The 23,123-nt window shown below is 41.7% G+C and overlaps 1 protein-coding gene across 1 annotated transcript in view; it reads right to left on the bottom strand.

The window, feature by feature from the left end:
- FER1L6 (fer-1 like family member 6) overlaps positions 1-23,123 on the bottom strand; it is a 155,533-nt gene that overhangs the window by 22,534 nt on the left and 109,876 nt on the right. Inside the window, 10 exon segments of the mRNA XM_038555452.1 lie at positions 232-473; positions 3,237-3,335; positions 3,813-3,901; positions 6,184-6,326; positions 8,281-8,441; positions 10,680-10,850; positions 15,077-15,204; positions 20,143-20,268; positions 21,188-21,319; positions 22,542-22,657. Coding sequence (XP_038411380.1) covers positions 232-473; positions 3,237-3,335; positions 3,813-3,901; positions 6,184-6,326; positions 8,281-8,441; positions 10,680-10,850; positions 15,077-15,204; positions 20,143-20,268; positions 21,188-21,319; positions 22,542-22,657 — 1,407 coding nt within the window.

Raw genomic sequence — 23,123 nt, 5'->3', positions numbered from 1 at the left:
GTAGAGCAAAGATGAATTTAAGTCTATTTGAAAATGTGTCTTCCACTATAAGGATACGCCGTAACTTATTCAGCCAATCCCCTACTAATGGCTGTTTGAAGTGTTTCTAATTTTTTGCTATTCATAAATAGCACTGAAATTATTATCTTTGTAACTAAATCAGACCAAGCTCTCCAAAAACTGGGACAAAATCCTAACATTAATATGAACTTTATGAAGCCACTGGCTTACCCAGGAAGTCATCCGAGGACAGCCTTTCAAAATCCCAAACCTGGAGCACTAGGACAGCTGGTGTCTTACACTCCATCTTCTCTAAGGAAAAGATGTTCTCCCTCTTGGTAATGACCATTTGCTTCTCAGCTGGGAGATACTGAAACGGAAACAGGAAGCGCCAGTTGAAGTTCCCCTCACCAGTCAGGCTGTTGTAATGCACGTCTGTTTCCTGCTTGTCATCCTCCAGACCCTTTATCCACCTGAATAAAGATGGAGAAAGAATTAGAGGGCGCCTGGGTGGCTCAGGGGTTGAGTGTCTGCCTCAGGGCATGATCCTGGTCCTGGGATCAAGTCCTACATCAGGTTCCCTATGGGGAGCCTGCTTCTCCCTCTGCCTATGTCCTGCCTCTCTCTGTGCCTCTCTCATGAATAAATAAATAAAATCTTAAAAAACAAAAAAAGAATTAGACATCCCGAGTCCCTGAGTACATTATTCAAGCATCACTATAATCAAGAGTGATTTGACTCATTTCAGTGTGGTCACAGATTGTAGTTTTTAAATTATGATACAGTTAGATTCAGATGGAACTTTCTTTCCATTGAATCTGAAAGAGAGAAACAGGAATCAAAGGGTCTGAAACAGAAACAAGACTAATTCTAAGCCAGGTTCGAGAGATGTCTCCAGTTGTTCTGGGGTAGACCTGAACCCCCATGTAGTAAAGAGGGAAGACTCAGGAAATGTGAAGAGAAAGTAATCAGTTTCCTCTCTCCCTGGGGCTACCTCGATACCCACTAGCCTGGGGCCTCTACAATTGGCCTGGTTTAGACTCTCAGTCTCAAGTCTATGGTTGGCTCCCTCCTCTCTGGTTCTGAGAGTGTATCTCAAAACCCAGCAGGCCTGCATCGAAGTGGCATGGAGGGTATAAGCCTGTCTGCACCCACCTGGATTGTAATCCTAGCTCTGTCATTACTAACTAGAAAGCCCTGGAGAAGCCCTATGACTTTATTTCATCTGGCAAATGGAGGCCATGACAGGACCTAGTTGATAGGGTTGCTCTGAAGAATTACAAGAGGTAATAGCTACAAAGGGCTTTGTGTACTCCAAGTTACATATAATGTTATTTCCTTTTAGTATTACCTAGTTATCCTCCTCCATCTCCAGTATAAAGTAAGCTACCATTAATACATCTTCCCCTAGCACTTTATCCCTGGTGAATTATTGAGAAGATAGGTGCTTTTAATTCAAACTAACTGGTAATTCCAAACCACTTGTTTTCTGAAAGCAGATATCCCTTCCCCACAGGTCACGGAAGGATAAAGACCTTCTTCATCCCAGAGGAGTGGTACCACTTAGCGTACAGATGCAATTATTTAGGTAAAGATGGTGCTCGCTCAACCAATATATATGTGGTATCTGTTATGAGGCAAGGAGTGAGCTAGTTGCTAGAGGAGTAATGGAAGCACACAGAGATGGTCCTTGCCTTCATAGAGATACTACCACAGAAGACAGGGGATGGAGAGATGAGGAGGTGGTAGAAGTCACCAGAAGACATGTGCAAAGGCCCTGTGGTGGCATATTATAATGAGAGAAAGAAGCTTAGCATGACTAGAGAGCACAAAACAAGGAGTGAAATGGAGCTGGAGAGCTAGGAGGGGACAGTCAGATGGGATATTTTAGAACATATTAGGGATCTGAATCTGTGTCCAGAGAAAATAGGATGTCATTAAAGGGTTTAAAGTACAGGTTTACTTGATCAGATTGTATTTTGAAAGGATAACCCATGTTTCAGCATAAAGAACAAGTTGTAGGAGGCAAGAGTGAATACAAAGAGGCCGATCCACATGGTATTGGTACTTCAGTGGCCTCAGCAAGAAATGATGGAGAGAAAGACTATGGTGGCGGAATGGTGAGGATGGAAAGGGACAGTGATGACAGCTATTTGGGAAGCAAAATGGACAAGAATCAATGGCATATTAGAAATGGAGCCAGTGAAGAAGGTTCCTTGTTTGGGGAAGGCAAAGAGATACTAAAATGAGGCTGAGATGAGCTCACTACTTCTGAAATGGGTTTTACCCCGGGACATCTTTGAATCACTTTCGCTTCTGATTCTCTACCACCTCATCTGCCTCCATGCCTAGGGGCTTGAGGGAAGCTTACCAAGGCATTTGTGTCACAGCTGAGAGAGGGAGAAAGAGAGAGAGAGAGAGAGCACAAGCACGTGTAGTTTCCTGAGTCCTAGGTTGGCATCTTTCCTATCAGTAAAACTAGCAAAGGGGAAGGTGCAACTTTTAGCTTTGTATTAGCCTTATAATCTTCTTAATGAATCTCTCATCAGTTGCACTATGTCTCTACATGCTTCAGGTGTAAAGGTATTTTGAATGTCACTCAAGAAGCTTAGGTATACATTTAACTGAAAGAGATGTTTACATAATAAGATTTCCTCACAGGGATGCCTGGGTGGCTCAGCAGTTGAGCATCTGCCTTAGGCTCAGGGCGTGATCCTGGAGTCTGGGATCAGTCCCTCATCGGGTTCCTTGCAGGGAGCCTGCTTCTCCCTTTGCCTATGTCTCTGCTTCTTGCTCTCTTTGTCTCTTATGAATAAATAAATAAAATCTTTTAAAAAGTACGATTTTCTCACAAAAATATTTTCATAAGATAATAATTCTTAGCAAAATGACTGAATAGTATTTGACAAAGGAAGTGACTTTATCGGGATCCCTGGGTGGCGCAGAGGTTTAGCGCCTGCCTTTGGCCCAGGGCGCGATCCTGGAGACCCGGGATCGAATCCCACGTCAGGCTCCCGGTGCATGGAGCCTGCTTCTCCCTCTGCCGGTGTCTCTGCCTCTCTCTCTCTCACTGTGTGCCTATCATAAATAAAAAAAAAAAAAAAAAAGGAAGTGACTTTATCTAATAAGGTGACTAGATGGACTCTTTCTGTGGGAAGTGGGTGGAGTATCTTCCATGAGGCATACGTTTGGCTAGGGGTCAAAGAGGGGAGGAGGGGAGATGTTGAAGACCTTACCCTTTAACATAAATATCACTTGATTTTTGTCCTGTGAGGATATTCTCATCCTCTAAAATGACATCTTCAGTGTTCCAGATGGTTACTCTCAGTTCGTACCTGGGATAAGAGAAGGCAGCATTAGGTTGACGACCTTGAAAGCCGAGTCAGCTGGTGTCTATGGGATTCTGGTATTACTGTGAGTCAATAGGCCTCCTCAACTTGACCAAGTTCAAAAATATCAACACTCAGGATCTTGGTTCCATCAAAACCAAGTGTCCCAGCTGGAATCACCAAGGACATGAAGTTTTCTGAGCAGAAATTGCTTCCATTAGCTGAAAGTTTTCAGAATGTTGGAAAATGCTGAGGCACAGTGGCCCCTATGTAAAGCAGAGGCCAGCATTTCAACCATCACCACTGCTACCATTATTACCACTCATCCCTGTGGTAAATAGCCAGATGGAAAGTGAAATGTGATTATCAAGTGTTGACTGATCAATGTAACTGCTGTTACAACACAACAATCAATATAATTTATCAAATGTCAAGATCTTTTGGTAGGCTACCATAGTCTCTTCTGGGTTGCAGCTGACGTACCCTCTTGGTTGCCTTGGTGAAATGTCAACAGGTGGTCCAGGTTGAGGCATATCTTTGGGAAACATGTCCACCCACATCTGCAGGCGGCCCTTGTTAAAAAAAGAAGATATCCTTTAACTTTGGTGGGGTGTCATATGGGCAACTTCTCATTCATGGTTTTAACAGATCCCTTTACTAGAAATAAATGTTAATTATATATCATATCTTATCATATGTATATTACTCTTATTATACATGCTTAGGATATTTGTTGACAAAAATAAAACTTACATTTTTATTAAGAATTAGAGCATATGTTAAGAGCAGGTGAAGGGCAGGCAAATCCTTATTGAGCACCTACTATGGGTAGACACAGTGCAATGCACTCGACAAAACATTACATGAATTCTTCCAATATCCCCAATGGGTAGATGTTATTATTTCTACTTGACAGATGAGGAAACATCCTGCCCGTGCTTACAGAGGCAATATGTAGCAGAGTCTGGATTGAACCCTTGTCTGTTGACTCCAGAGACTCTGCTTTTTCTATAAACTCCTAAGGATTAAAAGATAATGCTGTCTGTCAGAGGTATCGTGCGTCATTGTTTCCATTGTGCTTTAACATCATTATCTCCATACGTGCTTACCCCAGCTACATTTCTGTATTAAACATTAAAAAAAAAATCCAAGGCTTAGAGCAGGCAAAGAAATGATATGAGTCCTGTGGCTAATTAGTAGCAGAATGAGGCCTCCCATCCATTGCTTTGAACTCCATACATCAGAATTTACCTTGTTGTAAGGGATCTGAGTGCCCGTGTGGGGAGAAGGCCCAGTGAATTTAATGCTCAGCTGTGTTATATACATTCTCAGTATTCTATCAGCTCGGACAAAGGTGAGTGATCAAGAGGGCTGGGATGGTAAGGGGAGATTTCCTATGAAGGAAGTGGCATTTTCAACAGAGAAGGGAGGATCTGTAGGATTGGGTAAAGGAGTGGCTTTGGCTAGAAAAGAAAATGGCTTTCTTGGGGAAGGGACAATGTAAGCAAAACGTTTAGTATTTGGGAAGAGAAGAACCAATTAATGGAGGTTACAATTCTAGGGTCTCTAAGGAGACCTTAACGTTCACTTGTAACCAAAGAGCCACATGGCAAAATGATGGATACCAGTAACCAAATGATTTTAAACATCTGGTAGTAAACTTCAGGAACCAATCACAGGCTTCTATATCTGATAAAAGCTTATTCTTTCAAGGCACTCTCCCACACATGCTATCACTAGTTTTATAGCCCACCACTGCTGAGATGGCAGTGTGGGTGTTCCTGCTCCATCAAAGTCAAGCTCATGTGTTTTGCCCAAGCAACACAGTGAATGAGTCCAGAGCTGGGATAGGACTAAGACTCAAACAGCCTGGGTGAAATCCTGCTCTACTACTTAATAGCTGAGTAACTTTGAGCAAGTTACTTTAATTCTTTGAACCTCAATTTCTTCATCTTAGAAGGATCATAGTAAGTACACAATGAGGCTGTATAAGGAAATAAAGGTAAGGTGACCCATACACGCCTCTTTGTCTAGGAAAATTCTGGTGGTGCCCTTTGTACCAGCTTAGTTATTAACAGCAACCTCTTTCATTCTCAAAATGGCCATCATTTGGATAAACAAATTTATAGTGATCCTAACTAGGTGAGATAACCTACATAAAGAGTCTAGTACATATTATTAATATTGCATATTAATTATATTAAGATGAATAATATTACATACTATTAATTATGTAATATAATTAATAAGTATGTATCAGGAAGGCTCTTAATAAAGTTGATCTTCCCTTCTAACTCATAACCCTGGATCTCTGGTTTTTTTTCCACAGAGCTTCCTCTTGCCAGTTCTTCAAAATAAGTCACCATCTATTGCTTCTCTGGGGAAACTAATGGGCTGTGGGGTTACTGATAGATTTTGGACGAGGTCTGGGGCATGTCAGATGGGTTTTGAAGTTTCTCAAATATCAGCATTCTTTCAAAAGAGTGTGATAACTCAAATCCATTAAAAAGGCAAAAAGCACTAAACCCAACTCTTGCTTTAGGGCAGAATTTCTCAATCTCAACATTACTGACATTTTGGGCTAAATAATTCTTTGGTGTGGGAGGCTGTCTGTGCAGTAAGGGATGTTTGGTTGTATGTCTGACTTCTACCCACTAGACGCCAGTAGCACCCCCCACACACTTGAGACAATCAAAAATATTTCCAGCCATTGCTAAAGTCGGGGGCAGGGAGGCAAAATTGTCTCTGGTTGAGAACCACTATTCTAGGGCACATGAGATTAACTTTTAGGGATAAAGTCCTGTTCCTTGGGGATGAACACTCCTACTGGAGCCAGAACCATCTCGGCCACTACCTGCTCCATTCCTGGCTTATCCTTGTGGTACAGCGGCCGACTTTCTATGTGCTCAGGAACCAGTCTACACCCAACCTCTGGCATATCCTCCCATGAGTGTAAAACCCTGAGGGCCAGGTGCTCATAAGACTCCACCATCTGCTCTGCAGGGAAGAGAAAAAATAAAGACATTTGTCAGATATAGGTTCCCGTAATGGAACAGTGATGGTCTGTCAGGCACACTTTTAAATGCTCCCTTAAAGGTTTAATTTAAATGAACCGAGGCACAGGGAGAGATTAAAACTGAAAAAAGACAAAAAGGGCAAAAAGAAAATGGAAAGAGGTAGGGGGAGAGGATGAGAAGGAGACAGGAGGTTTAGAGAGCTGAAAGTGAGACAAGAAGACCAGAGAGCAGTCAAGGTCTGAGTTCAGGGCTCCATCTGCCCCTTGAATCTCATTCCTAAAGAGCCTAAGAACTGCAAGCTTGGCTTTGAGGTACTAGAAAGGATATATTTCCTGGAGTTATAAGACTGCTAACACCATAGTAGGAGAGGGTATTGTGGACCAGGGTGGTCCTGAATAAGGTAGTGAAGTTCACACAGTATCTGTTCGTGGAGGTCTTCCCACCAACACACCTACTCATAGGGAAGATTCTCGAATTGGTTATCTTACCAAAGAAGGTGACACATAATAAAAACTACTGATAGAAAAAGTACTTGCAAAAATAACACAAAAGATGTTGGAAAAAAATCAAATCTTTTTGATAAAGTTTAGAATGGCCAAATTTGACACAGGGAAGTTGAATTCAGTTTTTTTAAAAGGACACACACACACACACACACACACACACACAATCTCCCAATAGCAATAATTACAATCAGTAAAAGTTGATGGGGATAAACACATGATCTGTGAACTAAAATCTGTAAACATAATCTGTGAACATAAAGTTTAATTGGTTCTTGACCAACTGAAAGGAACATCATTTCAGATTTTTGTTGGGCAAAAAAAAAAAAAAAAAAAAATATATATATATATATATATATATATATATATATATGGTTTCATCATGAAATGTAGAATACTGACCAAGGAATTAAATTGGCCTAAGAAAGTATATTGTGAAAAAATATTTTTCTCAAGATAAATTCATTAATAGGTCATTAATATCTTATCTAAATGTCAATTACTCTACATGCAAAAACCTTCAAGAGGTTCTTAGGGTCAAAATAACAAGGTGAAAGAAATTTAGGCATCAAAGTGGTGGGATCACCATAACACTGTGAAAACACCCAGTGATATGTCCTTAATTGGGTGCTTTGCATCAGAAATTCTGAACCTATGTTTTGCATATTTATAGGTCTGCACTTACTGATTTGCATCAAATGGACGGGAATGTTATTACGAGAATTGTTTTGTATCATTAAGTAAAGTAAAGGTGGCTTTTTTTCTCATCCTAAATTTATGAAAGCCTCTCTGGGATCTTCCTGGTATATCCCCCTGATGCTTATATGGAAAATCTGCTTCCTGGTGCTGAAATAAGAGAGTTGTCGGTATACTATTTCTTGGGGTAATTTGGTATGTGTCCAATTATTTATTTTTATATAATACTCATTTTAAGGTTACTGCCTACCTTTGAACACGACAATCCCATTTGTGTGATATATGCTATAGAAATTTCAGAAATATGCAAAAATATGTATAAGGAAGTTCAAGGTGGCATCGTGTCACTACAAAAAACAATGGACAGAATGCAACTAAATGACACAACCATAAAAAGGAGTATTATCAATGACAGTCTCAAAGAACAAAGGAAAAGCATCACAATCTATTGGAAATAGAAAAGGCAGGATACAGAACTATATATGGTACACTTCCAAGTCTATGAAAATATCAGACACACACACACAGACTGTGGAAATACACCAGCATGCAGCATGCTTATCTCCGAATTTGGGGATTCTGAGTGATTTTCTTTATCCTCCTTACTTTTCCGAAGTTCCTACCCATGAGCGTGATTAGTTTACAATAGATGGCCACTATCCCCAGCCACAAATACCACCAGAAACAGGCATTTCGAAAGAAGAGCATGTCAGCAGGATACATTGTGGGAGTTACCAGTATCCTCCTCCATGAAGACTGTTTTTCCAGAAAAGACCTGATTTCCTATCTGTATCTTCCCAGGACAAAAGTAGGGTCCATCCAGTTGGTTGTCTTTGCAGAGCTTTGTGAGGATTTCAGTGGGTTTGGATGTGTCTCTCCAGGCGTTGTATCCTTCTCTGAAAAGAAGGGGAAGGATGGGTAGGGCGAGGCCTGCCTTCTCCTGGGAGGACATACTCAAAGTATCTAGTAAAAAGACCACCTAAGTATGATCTGTGGTTTCCTTCAGATTTCTTGCCATATTCTATGCACTTGGGGTAATATTCGTTGTTTTGTTTTCTCTCTTTTCTGGTTCATACCTCTGCATCTGCATACTTGTATGAAAGGCAGGACTTCTGAGCAGCTTGACATAAAAATCCTTTGCAGATAGTTTTTGTTTGGTTGTGTTTTTTAAGACATGTACCTTAAAAAAAACTGAAGTGGCATTCACATAAATATAAAATGGACCAATTCAGTGGCATGTAGTACATTCATAATCTTGTACTACCACTACCCCTACCTAGTTCCCCAAACTTTTCATCACCCGAAAAGAAAACCCTGTCCTCATTAAGTAGTTGCTCCTTGCTTCCCCTCCCAAACTACGCTTTGGCAGTCAGCCATCTGCATTCTGTTTGGATTTCTTTGCACGAGGTTCTTGTGTACTTTTGTTCTGTCCCTTACAGAAGAGCCATCTCTTCTGCTTCTTGGTGGTTCCACTGTCAGGAACAGAAGAGGCACCATCTTGGCCTGTGGCTTCCTTTCCTGATTTCAGAGGGAGAACAACTAATCATTCTCTGAATGGCACCTTTTCAGGTACTTGGGATTGTAAATACCTCAGGGTTTACAAGGGCCCAAAACTGAACTGGATTTCTAGGCTATCAAAATAATGATTTCGGGGGTCCCTGGGTGGCTCAGCAGTTTGGTGCCTGCCTCCAGCCCAGGACATGATCCTGAAGACCCAGGATCGAGTCCCACGTCAGGCTCCCTGTATGGAGCCTGCTTCTCCCTCTGCCTGCGTTTCTACCTCTCTCTCTCTCTGTGTCTCTCATGAATAAATACATTAAATATTAAAAAAATAATGATTTTAAAAAATAGTTAAAGACCCTACAGAATGCTTAAGATACAAGAGTAGATGCCACTAGCAGCTTATAAAATGACATGGATAGTGTGAGGCCAACTTCAGGGAAAAACAACATAGGAAAGATACTAAAATGAAATAGTTAATTTTTTACATAAATTATGTCTGGGTGGAATAATTTGAGCATAATTTTGTACTTTCAGTATTTTCTCAATTTTCTGCAATGAATATATATTATTTTACATTCAAGAAAAACATTTCTAAAATTACACCATGGAAATCTAATGAATGTTCTTATATTTTTCTGGCTGAAATTCTTAAGATTTTTCTTAAGATAAAACACACTTAAAAAATTAAGCTCGTAGTCTGTATTTTAAAATAAAGCAGGACAGCCCGGGTGGCCCAGTGGTTTAGTGCCGCCTTCAGCCCAGGGCGTGATCCTGGAGACCTGGGATTGAGTCCCACGTCAGGCTCCCTGCATGGAGCCTGCTTCTCCCTCTGTCTATATCTCTGCCTCTCTCTCTCTCTCTGTCTCTCATAAATAAATAAATAAATAAATAAATAAATAAATAAATAAATAAATCTATCTTAAAAATATATAAAATAAAATAAAATAAAATAAAATAAAATAAAATAAAATAAAGCAGAGAGGCACCTGGATGGCTCAGTCGGTTAAGTGTCTGGCTCAGGTCCTGATCTGAGGGTCCTTCATTGGGCTCCCTGCTCAGTGGTGAGTCTGCTTCTCCCTTTCCCTCTGCCTTTCCTTTTGCTCATGTGCATGCTCTCTCTTTCAATCTCTCTCTCTCTCTCTCAAATATGTGAATAAAATTTTTTGAAAAAAAAATTTTTAATGAAGTAGAGTCTAAAATCATTGTAAAGAGTGAGAGCTGGTCCATTCCTCCCTAATGGTAAGGTAGGGATAACACCTCAATGGGCTTTGAGAGAACTGAATGAGATACAGTGTCTGGTATATCATAAGCACTCATGAATGTTCGTTACACTTAACTGGGATATTGGCATTTGTGTTCTATTATTCTTCCTCTAATATCATTCTTCACCTGCAACTCTGCCCACCAGGCCCAGCTGATTGAGTGAACATGTTGATTCAGCTCTTGACTCTTGAAGAACCTCCCCTGGGTTCTAAATCAGTGCTGCCTCCCCAGCCCCAACCACCCTCAAGGGCAGCACATGGTTTCCCAAACCAGCTCTGCTGAGGTGGAACCCCTCTGAGACATTCAAGCTGAGCTTTGGCCGGACCCAGCTGTGTCCCCCTCCCCTGCCCCTTGCAGGAAGAACTTACATCTCATACTGGCTCTGCAAGCCACAAATGGCTCGGTGTCTGCTGTAGAAACGGTTTTCCAGGTCAATCTTGGTCTCCCCAATTAGGTCATCTGTCCCTATCATGTCATGGTCGTAGATCAGGATGGAGAGCAGGGAGTCCTTTGGGAATGTGGCCTGGATCTCAAATGACCTGTGGTCCAAGGAAAGGCATTAGGAGTCCAACAACATCTGGCTATATAGGGGACGTCTCCCCGCTTTGCTCCTAGCTAGCCTGTGGTTCATAGGAACTCACTAAACACTCAGCAACTCAGCGAATACTCAGTAGGTATTTATTTGGTTTAATGTTTCATTGAGACTTAATCAGTTTCCAATTCCACCATGAATTTCCAGCAGCCAGTAATCTTCCTTTCCATGGGTCATGTCCTACAGTCTTTGTTTTGGGTGACAGCAAGATGGGCATGAAAAACCTGGGGGTTTAGTCTCAAACAGAACTGATTTCCATTTTTAGATTTGAATCTGCAACCTCCCAGGTGTAAAATGTTGGGAAAATTATTTCATCCCTCTTGGCCTCGCTATGTGTAAATGGGGATCAATATATCTTCTTTATAATATACCATGGTCATTAAATGTGATACTGTTTATACAAAGTGCACATTTAGCTTGCAGGTATTCAACTGGTACCCAATGAATTGCCATTTCTTTTCCCCTCCATTATTGCTTCATGAAGCAATTCCAGCTGAGTTTGTTTTAAACAAAAAGGCTTTTGAAGATGGAAAATTCTGAAAACAGAATCGCAGGACTGCAATGCCATCTCTGCAAAATTCTGAGACACAGGACCTTCCTCCATCTCTGCATTGCTGAGAGGCCTGGCTTCAACTGCAGAGAGTAAGCAATAAATGTCTTCTGGAACAGGAAGGGATCTCAGGAATCACCATATCCAATCCCTTCATTTTACAGATAAGGAAATTGAAATCCAGAGAACGGAAGTGACTTTCCTAGACCATAAGTCAGGTCACAGTAGGGTCAGGACCAGTTCCTTGATGACTAGTTCTGAGCTCTTTCCATGATACCACACCAATGAGATGTGTTCAAAGGAAAAGCAGTGCCGTGGGATTTCCTGGGAATGATGCATTATCCATGCTGATGAGCATTACAAAAGATATTTAAGGAGGGTACTTGCACTGATGAGTACTGAGTGTTGTATATAAGGGACGAATCACTGTATTCTATACCTGAAGCTAATATTGCACTGTATGTTAGCTTGCCAGAATTTAAATTAAAAGTTGGTGGAAAAGAAAAAAGAAGTAAATTTGGAGTGAATTTAGGGAAGTGTCTTGAAAACAAAATAAAAAACACACCAGGGTTCTCCAGCTGTTCCCAACTCTGGCTGCCCTGGGACAGGTGCAGTTGGTGATGGAGAGACCAAAAGGAGGTGGGAAGAAAGGGAGAATGGAATGCCCATTATTTCCCTCTGTGTCCACAGGCCTGTCTGGTTTGCTGCCCTTGTGGTCAGATTCACTAGCCTTGGTTTTCACTATCCAGTGTGGCAGCCTCTGACATCCCAGCACAGCCCCCCAGTCAATTAAACCTCCCCGAGGGAGAGGCAGAGAGACACCACAGCTCCACTGCCTGTAACGAATGGACTGAAGCACCTCTAACAGGCTGGAGATATGGCTGTGTGGGGAATAAATCTGTGTGTCTTCCATCAGACGGCATAGTATTGCTTAGAGCTCCAAGATGTAGATTCCAAACCAGGCTTAATATTCTGGAGGTGTTTCACAAGGAAGCCTCCATCCACTATCTCTGAGGTTGGCCATCACAAGGCTGCTGTCACCGAAGAAGGATTTATTAAGTGCTTAACTACTCTGGCAACTGTGAGAGAAGACTCAGTTGCTTTGGTCCATCTTCCCAAGAGGAGTGTTCACAAATGAACCTCTCCTGATTTTCACTGGAGCCATCATAAAAGAACTACCAGAAACAGTTCACCATTGTTGGACTTCCAGTCACTTAGGGAGACAGTAGGCTTATACCAACTTGGGAGTCAGTGGGATACTACCTCTAAATACAATGATGGTTGAGAAAAAGAAAGCATTGGGGAGTTTGGCGAGCTAGGTCAGTAGAGCATACGACTCTTGATCTTGGGATTGTGAGTTTGAGCCCCATGTTGAATGTAGAGATTACTTTTAAAAAGAGAAAGAAAGCATCATGAAATGGTTAAAATTGAGCCTTGTTGACACACTCAGTACCTCTAAGATTCAGAGCCAAGATGTCTTATTGTTTCTTTGTTCATTCATTCATTCTTTTATGTATTCATTTGTTTATATGACATTTATTATACATTTTCTGTGTGCCAGGTGCTGTGAATTAAGAAAATGAGGAAATGCCAAAGTCTATGGACATATACCACCTCAGGATGATGCAGAGTGACAGGGCCCCATTAAATCTGCCTGGAAATTGACAGGTTTGTTTATCCATTTTTTCATTCATTCACTCTACAAATACTTGCTGAGCATCTTTCTGCTCTGTGCCAGGCCTTGTTGTAGGTTCTGAGGATGCAGCATTGGACATACTAGACCAAGTTCCTGCTCAAAGGGAGCTTAGCTTCTTGTGGGGAGATGAGAGACAGCCAATAAACAAAGAAATGTATCAATTTATGTCAGAAGCAAGGAAGACTAATAGCAGGCAAGGACAGGGACATCAGGGACATCCTCATACAATGATGTCTCAGAGAGGGATTCCCCAGACCCCTGCTTGGGGACTGGAGCCCTCTACTTTGCCTACTAGAACATGAAGGATTGAGCCAGCAAATTCTGTCCCTGAGTAACAATTAAAAACACCCTGAAGAAAGCATCTACATACGGAAGGCTTCTAGCAGAAGCTCTACGATGCTAGAAGCTGGAGGGAATATTCCATCATCCTCTTCTTTTGTTTACCATAGCCATACAGGAGGTAATAAAACCAGTCTAACTCATGGCACTGCGGTGGAAGTACCTAATAAAAAGTGACTACAAAGCACTTGGCAAAATGAAGTGCCGGTTACATAAATGGCAAGCAATAATAAAGGTCATCTCTGGATCAGGGAAGCAAGGGTAAGTCTCCCTGGCACCATTGTTTTAATCATTCTCATTAATCTGAACAGGCAAGATCACTTATTGCTTCATTTCCCTCGGAGCTATAAAGTGTTAAGAGGTTCATTCTGATCAAATGTCAGAGGGTCCACAGTGATCATGAAAGTGTAAATGAATTTAAATGAGGCCGATGGAGAGTTCCTCCATATGCTTCTTGTTACTCCAGAAAAAAAAAAAAAAAAGAAATTAAATACATTTAGGACATCTCCATTGCTAAAATGGTTATCATGGGGGAGAGGGAGGAAGCGAATGTGTTCTGAGTGTCAACTACATGCTTGCGTAGACCATGTGCCAAGTGCTGTGTGTTTACTCTTTTAAAGGCCACTGAGAGTCAAGGGTTATTATTGTTTGGTAGAAAAACTGGGATCAGAGCCATTAAGCCACCTTCTTAAAGCTACACAGCATACTTGTAGCAGAACGTAACCCATGTTTAACAGACTCCAAAGTCAACAGCTACCACGTACACAACCCCAAGCAGGGAACACAAATGTGTTAGAGGACCAGGGGGGCCCACAAGGTTGCTGTGAGCTGGAGAACACCTCATGCACCTAAACATGCACAAATGCAATGTGTGTTGAAACACTCTGCAAAACACAAGCAGAGGACACAATTCAATTTGTTTACTTCAGGGGTCACCTCAAATGAGCTGCAAAATGATCTGATGGAAAAACCCCTTTGATGGGAGACAAAAGACCAAAGGTATGGCCCCTTCTCCCCCAATCATGAGCTATGTGAACTTAAATAAGTTTCTCAACCTCTCTGGGTGGCACTTGCCTTGTTTATAAGAAGGAAATCTCTCTGTTCAAGGCAGGAGGCTGAAGATGACTATTTTAAATTTAAGACCAAAGAAAATCATTCTTGGAAAACTATGGGCATGAAAATCACCATGTACCACCAAATTCCTGAAGGGACCAAGGAAAGAACTTAGCGCTTCTCCATGAAGGTTAATTTTGCTTAGTTTTTGGTTTTTTAAGATGTTATTTATTTATTTGAGAGAGAGTGAGCGAGTGGGGGGAGTGGCAAAGCCAGAAGCAGTCTCCCTGCTGACACAGGGCTTGATCCCAGATTCTGAGATCATGACCCAAGGTGAAGGCAGGCCTGTGGCCAGCTGAGCCACCCAGGTGCTCTCCATGAAGGTTTGATTGGCTATTACCACAGGCAGAGTCCAGCTCTTAACTTTCTGCCACATTCACTCGGACACACACGCACATACACCAGCCCCTCCATGGAAACACAGCAGGAGCAAACACACACAGGACAGCATCTCATGACCCACATGGCCACTGACCTTCCAAATACTGGGTTCAGTTGTTTGGGGATGTATTTGTCCCGGTCTTTGATTTCCGTTTGGCCAAGCTTGACCACAATGTAGGGATCCGCTTTGCCATCCGGATCAGCAGGGCTGAGATTAAATGCCTGGAGAGGAGAAAGAAAATCCTTTTGGTCCAGTGGTTCCCAACATTGGCTGCACACTCAGATCACCTGGGATTTAAAAAAATATATGGATGCCTGAGTTCCATCCCCAGATTCTAATTTAAATTGGCTCCGAGCTTTGGGACTTTTAGAAGCTCCCTAGATGATTCCATGGTGCAGCCAAGGTTAAGAACCACCCCTTCAGCCTGTCCATTTTGATGCTGAAAGAAAAGTTATCATCTTAGGTTGAACTTTCTCTGAAGTCATGTCCTCAGGGGAAAGCAGCACTTGGCACAGAGCAGTGAGCACTGAGCTGGACATGAGCCAGAAGGCATGACTTTGGATTCTAGTCCTATGTCTTATGTGATCTGGGGCATGCTGTGTCTCCTCTCTGAGATCTATCTGTAAAATCACGGGGTGGGGGACCTGAAAGCCTATCCCACACCTGATGGGCTCTGAATCCATGACTCCATAAGGCTGGCATTTAGCACTGGCCACCTGAGTAATGGTCTGTGTCTCAGCGTGAGGTCTGCTTCCAGAGAACCTGGCTTAACCCACCCCAAAGACAGGCTTTCTAGGTGATGTCCCAGGTAGGGGGCTGGTGAGGAATGATAAGACAGAGAAACTGCAGAAATGACAGCTGGGTAAGAAACTATGCTATTTTTAATATTCTGTCCTCCAAATGGAATTCATAAGCACACAAGGCTCTGTTTTTAAGGATGCTCATCAGATCATTGTTTAATAGCAAATTTGTAAATAACCTGTCAGTTACTTAGAAACTGAATCCAAAAGATCCTTTCCCCATTGGTTCTCATCTCATCACTTAGTTTTTTTAAAAATTTTGTGCATTTATTCATGAGAGACACAGAGAGAGGCAGAGACATAGGCAGAGGGAGAAGTAGGCTCCCTTTGAGGAGCCTGATGTGGGACTCAATCCCAGGACCCCAGGATCATGACCTGAGCCAAAGGCAGATGCTCAACCACTGAGCCCCCCAGGCATCCTTCATCCCTCAATTTTAATCCCTGACATAGCAGTTATCTCTGACATTCATCTCATTGATCTGTTCCTCTGCTTATTTTTGTCCTTTCTTGATCTCCACATCACCCCTGGCTAGTATGGGATCCCCATCAGAGCAAGAGTGCTGTCTATATTATTCATTACATTATCTCCAGACCTAGAACAGGGTCTTCTTGATATTTGTTGAACAAATGAATAAATGGGTACTACATTAATTAAATAAAACACTAGGTGTCTACTACAAAGAAGGGAACACCCACGTGTATTGACCTGGAAAATGTCCAAGTTATACTAAGTAAGAAAAAAAGAGATCAATATGTAATGCATGAAGCAAGATGCATTAAATAACTACTTAGATGTAGTTGTAGACAAGTGTAAATACAGCTGACTTTTGAAAACATGGATTTCAACTCTGCAGGTCCCCTTCTATATGTTTTTTTTTCAATAAATATGATACTGTACTATAAATGTATTTTCCTTAGGATTTTCTTAATGACATTTTCTGTTCTCTAGCTTGTTTTACTAAGAACACAGTGTATAATACATATAATACAGCAAATATGTGTTAATCAACTGGGTATGATATCAGTAAGGCTTCAAATCAACAGTAAGCTAGTAATAGTTAAGTTTGGGGGGAGTCAAACGTTAGACATGGACTTTCAACTGAGGGGGGTTGACACCGCTCACCCCCACATCATTGTTCAATAGTCAACTATAGATATGGATGTATGTATATATTCTTAAGAAAAATGAGTCATTTCTGGGGATAGAATTGTAGAGGCAGGGAGATTTTATTTCTTTCTTGGAACAACTTTTAAGTAGTAGTATTTTTTTTTTTTTTACATTTTTGGATGTTCTATTAAATTAAAAGATTTTTAAAAATAACTCATTATTTAGTCAATTGGTTACATCTTAGCATGAGAGAGCATTACAATCACTATTACTGGAAATGTCGATGCAAGGTGCCACCTGTCCCGAATGACAGGGAGCCTATCCTCTCCACAACCAGGGCTGCCACCCACTGAATCTTCATTTGTTGGAGCAGTCCTCCCACCTCCCCCACTTTCTGAGCAGGAGCGCAATTTGTATTCCTGGCCTTTGTGGAAAGGATCCCAGACACATCAAAGGTGTGTTGTAGATATTTGCTGAATGAGCAAATAAATAGTAATTGTCTCCAACCTCCTTCCTGCTGTTCATACCCTCTATTTCTGGGTTCCTTTAAAGTATGTCCCAAAGAGCCATAGTTGTGCAAGGTTTTCTGTAGATGGTGGGGAGAAAGGTATGGGCAAGAAGTTTAGAAAATGCTGTTAAAGATTCCACAGTTAAATAGGTTTCTTTGCTTCTGGAATTCTCACACCATGATGTGCTAAAGAGCTTTGTGAATCCCAGAGGCTAGTAAAGAGAAAAAAATATATTATATGCACTATTTCTCAAATGTATTTGAACACATGGTCCACTTCCTGAGGAATGCCTATTAATGGTCTCTCCCATGACATGAATGACCTCTTGGACAAAATTTTGAAAAAAGTAGTCTAAACTATCCTGTGGTTGGGTAGGATTTTTTAAAGGTTTATTTTTTTAGTTGAGAGAGAGAAAATGGAGAGAGCACACAATGGGGAGGGACAGAAGGAGAAGGAGAGAGAATCTTAAACAGACTCCATGCAGAGTGTGGAGCCTGATGCAGGGCTCGATCCCATAACCCTGAGATCACAATCCTGAGATCATGACCTGAGCCAAAAACTAACAGTGGGATGCTTAACGGACTGTACCACCCAAGTGCCCTGAGTGGGTGTTTAATATAGGTTACCTGGAACTGCCAGTGATTCTTTATAAGCACTTGTAATTCCAACTAGATGGCCACTTTCTTGAGGGCAGAAACTACTTTTTTTCATCATCACATCCCTGGCGATTATAACATGCCAGGACCATGGTGGTAGGGGCGATGCTGCTGCTCAGGACACATGGAAATTGCATCATGGAATGGGAACATTTTAATTTTCCCTGAGTATTAAAGAATAATTCATCTTTGCTTTATGCTTCATTATGTTTCTAAAAAATGATATAGGCAATTTATTTATTTTTTTATTTTTTATAATAAATTTATTTTTTATTGCTGTTCAATTTGCCAACAAATGTTGGAGAGGATGCGGAGAAAAGGGAACCCTCTTACACTGTTGGTGGGAATGGGAACTGGTGCAGCCACTCTGGAAAACTGTGTGGAGGTTCCTCAAAGAGTGAAAAATAGACCTGCCCTACGACCCAGAAATTGCACTGCTGGGGATTTACCCCAAAGATACAGATATAGGCAATTTAAACAAGGAACTTTGTATAAAATAAGATTACTGCAATCAAATAGGATATGAAAATCAACTCCAAGGGCAGTATACTGAGAACAAATACATGAACCATAAAGGTTTGGCAGAGATTTGCTTTGACTGAACATCAGATTTGGACACAAGCTTCCAAGCAATCAGGCCAAAAAGTTTCAACATTAAAGTGTAGTGCTCTCAACCAAGTATCAGACTCTTAACTATAAGAGTGCAGGTGGGTGGAGGGATGGGGGAAATAGGTGATTGGGATTAAGGATGCACTTATTGTGGGGCACCTGGGTGGCTCAGTGGTTGAGCATCTGCCTTTGGTTCAGGTCATGATCCTGGGGTCCTGGCCTTGAGTCCCACATCAGGCTCCCCACAGGGAGCCTGCCTCTCCCTCTGCTTATGTCTCTTCCTCTCTCTCTCTCTGTCTTTCATGAATAAATAAAATTTTTTTTTAAAAAGGATGCACCTGTTGTGATGAGCACCTGGTGATGTATGGAAGTGTTAGATCACTATGTTGTGCACTTGAAACAATATCACATTGTATAACTAACTGGAATTAAAACAAAACTAACTGGAATTGAAACAAAAACTTAAAAAAAAAGAAAAAAGTGTAGTGCTCTCATCAGAAAGTAGGAAGCTTAGAACAAAAGCAAGATTTTTCTTGGAAATACATTTGAAATGAAATTTCTGACTGTGACAATGCAGAGGCAGAGCCACGGGGGGGGGATTTCACAGTGATCCCTGCCCTGTTCTGCCCTGGTTTTTCTCTTTTGCCAGTGAGCTTCCTGCTCTAGTCCTATTTGGTTTTCTTTCCAGCTATCAGGCAACCACAAGACAGCAAATGAAGCTACCCAGAGCAGTCTAATATGCCTGGGAAGTATTTTTCTTAAGTGAAAAGCCAGCAAATATGCATGTTATCAACCAAACTTCATACCTCCTGCTATGGACTGCAGTGTGCATTTTCAGAATTCTATGTCTAAGCCCTTAACCCTAATTGACTGTATTTGGAGACAAGGCTTTTAGGGTGCTAGATTAAGGTTAAATGAGGTCATAAGGGTGATGCCTTAATCCAAAAGGACTGGTGTCCTTATAAGAAGAGGAAGAGGGGATCCCCAGGTGGCTCAGGGGTTTAGCGCCTGCCTTCAGCCCAGGGCGTGATCTTGGGGTCCTGGGATCAAGTCCCACATCAGGCTTTCTGCATGGAGCCTGCTTCTCCCTCTGTCTGTGTCTCTGACTCTCTCTCTCTGTCTCTCATGAATAAATAAATAAAATCTTAAAAAAAATAAGAGGAAGATACACAAGCTTTCCCCCTCCCTGTCTCTCTCTCTCTCTCTTTCTCTTCTGTTCATTCACACACTCTTGGTGTGTGTGTGTGTACAAGTGCATGTGTGCTCACAGAGAAAAGGCCATGTGAGTACATGGTAAGAAGGTGGTCACTGACAAGACAGGAAGAGGGGCCTCACCAGAAACCAACTCTGCTGGCACCTGGATCATGGACTTCCAGCCTCCAGAACAGTGAGGAAATACAAGTCTGTTGTTTGTCACCCAGATTAAACAACCTGAGCAGACCAAGACAATTCCTCAGAGAAAACAAGGATGGCTTACCGCAACAATGTACACCCTAATCAGGACTTTGACCGGGTGGTTGGGTGGAACCCCTTGCTGGATTCTCAGCTGCCCACTGTCCTCAATGCCAGAATCCTGGGGGCTTTTGTAGATGCAGAAGGAGCCCTGGAACCACAAAGCACAACCCAGTGAAACAATACAGTCATATGCTCTACCAAAAGCCAGGGAGGGCATAGTGCTAGGAAACTGATCATAGCCTGGGACCCAGCAGGACTTGGCACTACCCTTGTGGCACTACCCTTGTGTCTGGGTGTCCTCAGGCAGTTCACATAACTTGCTTGCATCTGAGCTTCTTTACGATGTGTCCATGAATCTGTGTTGGTAGAGTAACAGCCTCCTCACAGGGCTGTTAGGGGAGGATGTAGATAGGAGCATCAGATGGGATACTGAGTACCTTTAATACACAGGAAGCTGAGCTGGTGCTTTTTCCCCAGTATCTCCTTCTAGCCTGACTGCAGTATTCCTATTTTCAGATGCTGCCTGTGAGTCTCAGGGAGGTCAAGTACAAGATTAGGAAGCTAGTTAGTATTACAATATCATTGAGTGGTGAGTTTCAGTCCTTGTGCTATTTCCAACACACTGCCCTGCACCAAATGGCCCAGTGCACAGTTCAGAGTCAAGTGCCAACTACTGCTTTGTGATGCTGACACCACGACTCTGCCGGGATGAAGGGTTACTGTTGTTTGATTAGTTTAATCATCCAATTGGTAGGTCTGTACAGATAAGATCATATATTTCGTAGGTCAGAGATGGGAGACGCAAATTAAAATTCAGTGATCCTTTTAGGTAACAACTCTGTCTCCTTATATCCCATCAGACTGAGTTCCAACCCACTTCACTGGCCACAAACCATATATCTCAAAAGACCAGGGCTATGCCTTGTGGGGTTCTAGAGAGGCTCTTGTGTAAAGACTAGGGAATTTTCTTATATACATCCTACACTACAATATCATTAATGGAATTGAGTCATATCTGGCATTTAAAGACCAGAGAGCCAAATAAAAGGGTTAACTTTGGAACTTGCCTTAAACTTCCCTATGACTCGGTCCCCATCGAGGCCATGGTCATCCTCTGTAGACTTGCCTCTGAAGAGCTCAAAGGTTTTCACCCAGTCTTCAAAATTGTTGAATTCACTCTCGAGATCACCATCGTATATCTTTAGGGAAAAAAGAGAAGACAGTGCTCAAAGGAAGGAAGGACCAAGAAGAATGCCAAGATTCTCAAAACCAGCCTTGATATATGCCCGTCGGAAAAATCTAAGAGGCATGGTTCATTTATTTTTAGCAAAATAAGGAATATGATTGACTCAGTACCTCTAGAACTAGCTACCACTTGGAAATTTATAAAGTCTTTTGGATAAACTTTGAAGTTCCAAGAAGTATAGTTAAACCAAAATTAAAATATATATATATGATTATAACTATGAGGAAACTTTTTATAGCAATTGATATCATTTGGTTGTTGGGTCCAATCTATAATATTCTGAGAACATTCAAATCAATAAATGTCCATTAAGCATCTAATTCTTAACACATATGAAATGATGGATAATTTATTTTTATTATCATGCATATAGACATGAATTTTCCAAGTGCATAGTTATATATGTATGTATACTTGAGAAATGCAAAATCGAATTGAGTTTCAGGTTTGGTAATATAATTAAATCACTTATGCAAATTTCCTATCAAAATTACTTATCTAAATTTCTTATATGTAAGTTTCATAATCTCAATTTTCATACCCATAAATATGCCTCTAGCTAATAGCCTCTGACTAATGTTAAGATTGTGTGATGGAGCTGACTTCAGTGAGAGTTCAAACTCCAACTATTTTGGGGACACCTGGGTGGCTTTGTCAGTTAAGTAGCCAGCTCTTGATTTTGGCTCAGGTCATGATCTCAGGTCCTGGGATGAAACCCAGTGTTGGGCTCCACATTCAGCTGGAAGTCTGCCTGAGGATTCTCTTTCCCTCTGCCCCTCCCTGCACTCACGCTCTCTCTTAAAAACAAATAAATATATCTTGTTTAAAAAAGCAAAACTCCTGCTATTTTGATCATATTTTGAGATGCTGAGGACAAGTTCTGAGAGGTGAGCCAAGGGGAACTCATCCACTGCAAATTACCTTGCTGGATCCAGGCTAACCAATGTAAGCTCTGCCCCTTCTCAGTATGAGGACATGGAAAATAGAAAATTAGCAAGCTTCATTGTCTGGGCCTGCATGCTTGTTAAGGTTCATTTCTCTGCATCGATGATCATAATGAAGACAAAGTAAGTTTGTTCAGACAGAGGCATTACTAGGGTTGACTGAGGCACTAATAGAATCTGCCTCCAGAACTTCCCACCCCATCCATGGTCAAGATGGCCTTGTCCACACACCTGTAAGACAGCCAGGTTGGGGATTTCATCTTCTTTGGGTTTCTTCTTGAGCATCTTGTCCTTCTTCTTCTTTGGCCCATCTTCTATATTTACCACCACCTCATCTGGTTTCCCCTCTGTGGATGGATAGTGGAAACTGTTAGACTCCTCAGTGTCATTCAGATGAGAAGAAACAAAGTCAAGCTCCTTGTTTCCCTCTGCTCCATCACATGTTAGGACTTTTATTTTCAAAAAGAAATAGTAACACTTCCCCACAGGGTTGCTACATACAGCCCTGTATAGTCTGTGTGCTGCAGGATGGTAGAGATCCAGCTCACAGAGCAATGCAATGACAGCAGATCCCCAGGGCCAGGCAATGTGCTAGCCTGTCCTGGGATATGTAAGAATTCATTAAACTAGGCCCAGAGATGGAAGGAAGGAAGTTGCCTTGTCATCCAACTAGCCAAGAACAGACCCAAGATGGACAGACTCTGAAGCTTTTAGTTACATTTCCTCTTGGATATGCTTAGGGACTTGAGATTCACCTAGTTCAGGAAACTGAGGCTCAGATATGTTAAGGGTCTTGCACCAATTCACAAATGC

This window comes from Canis lupus, chromosome 13 (assembly GCF_011100685.1).
Source record: "Canis lupus familiaris isolate Mischka breed German Shepherd chromosome 13, alternate assembly UU_Cfam_GSD_1.0, whole genome shotgun sequence".
In the NCBI taxonomy this organism is placed as follows: domain Eukaryota; kingdom Metazoa; phylum Chordata; class Mammalia; order Carnivora; family Canidae; genus Canis; species Canis lupus.
The sequence above is the reverse complement of the archived record's forward strand: the minus strand, read 5'-3'. Positions and strand labels throughout refer to the sequence as shown.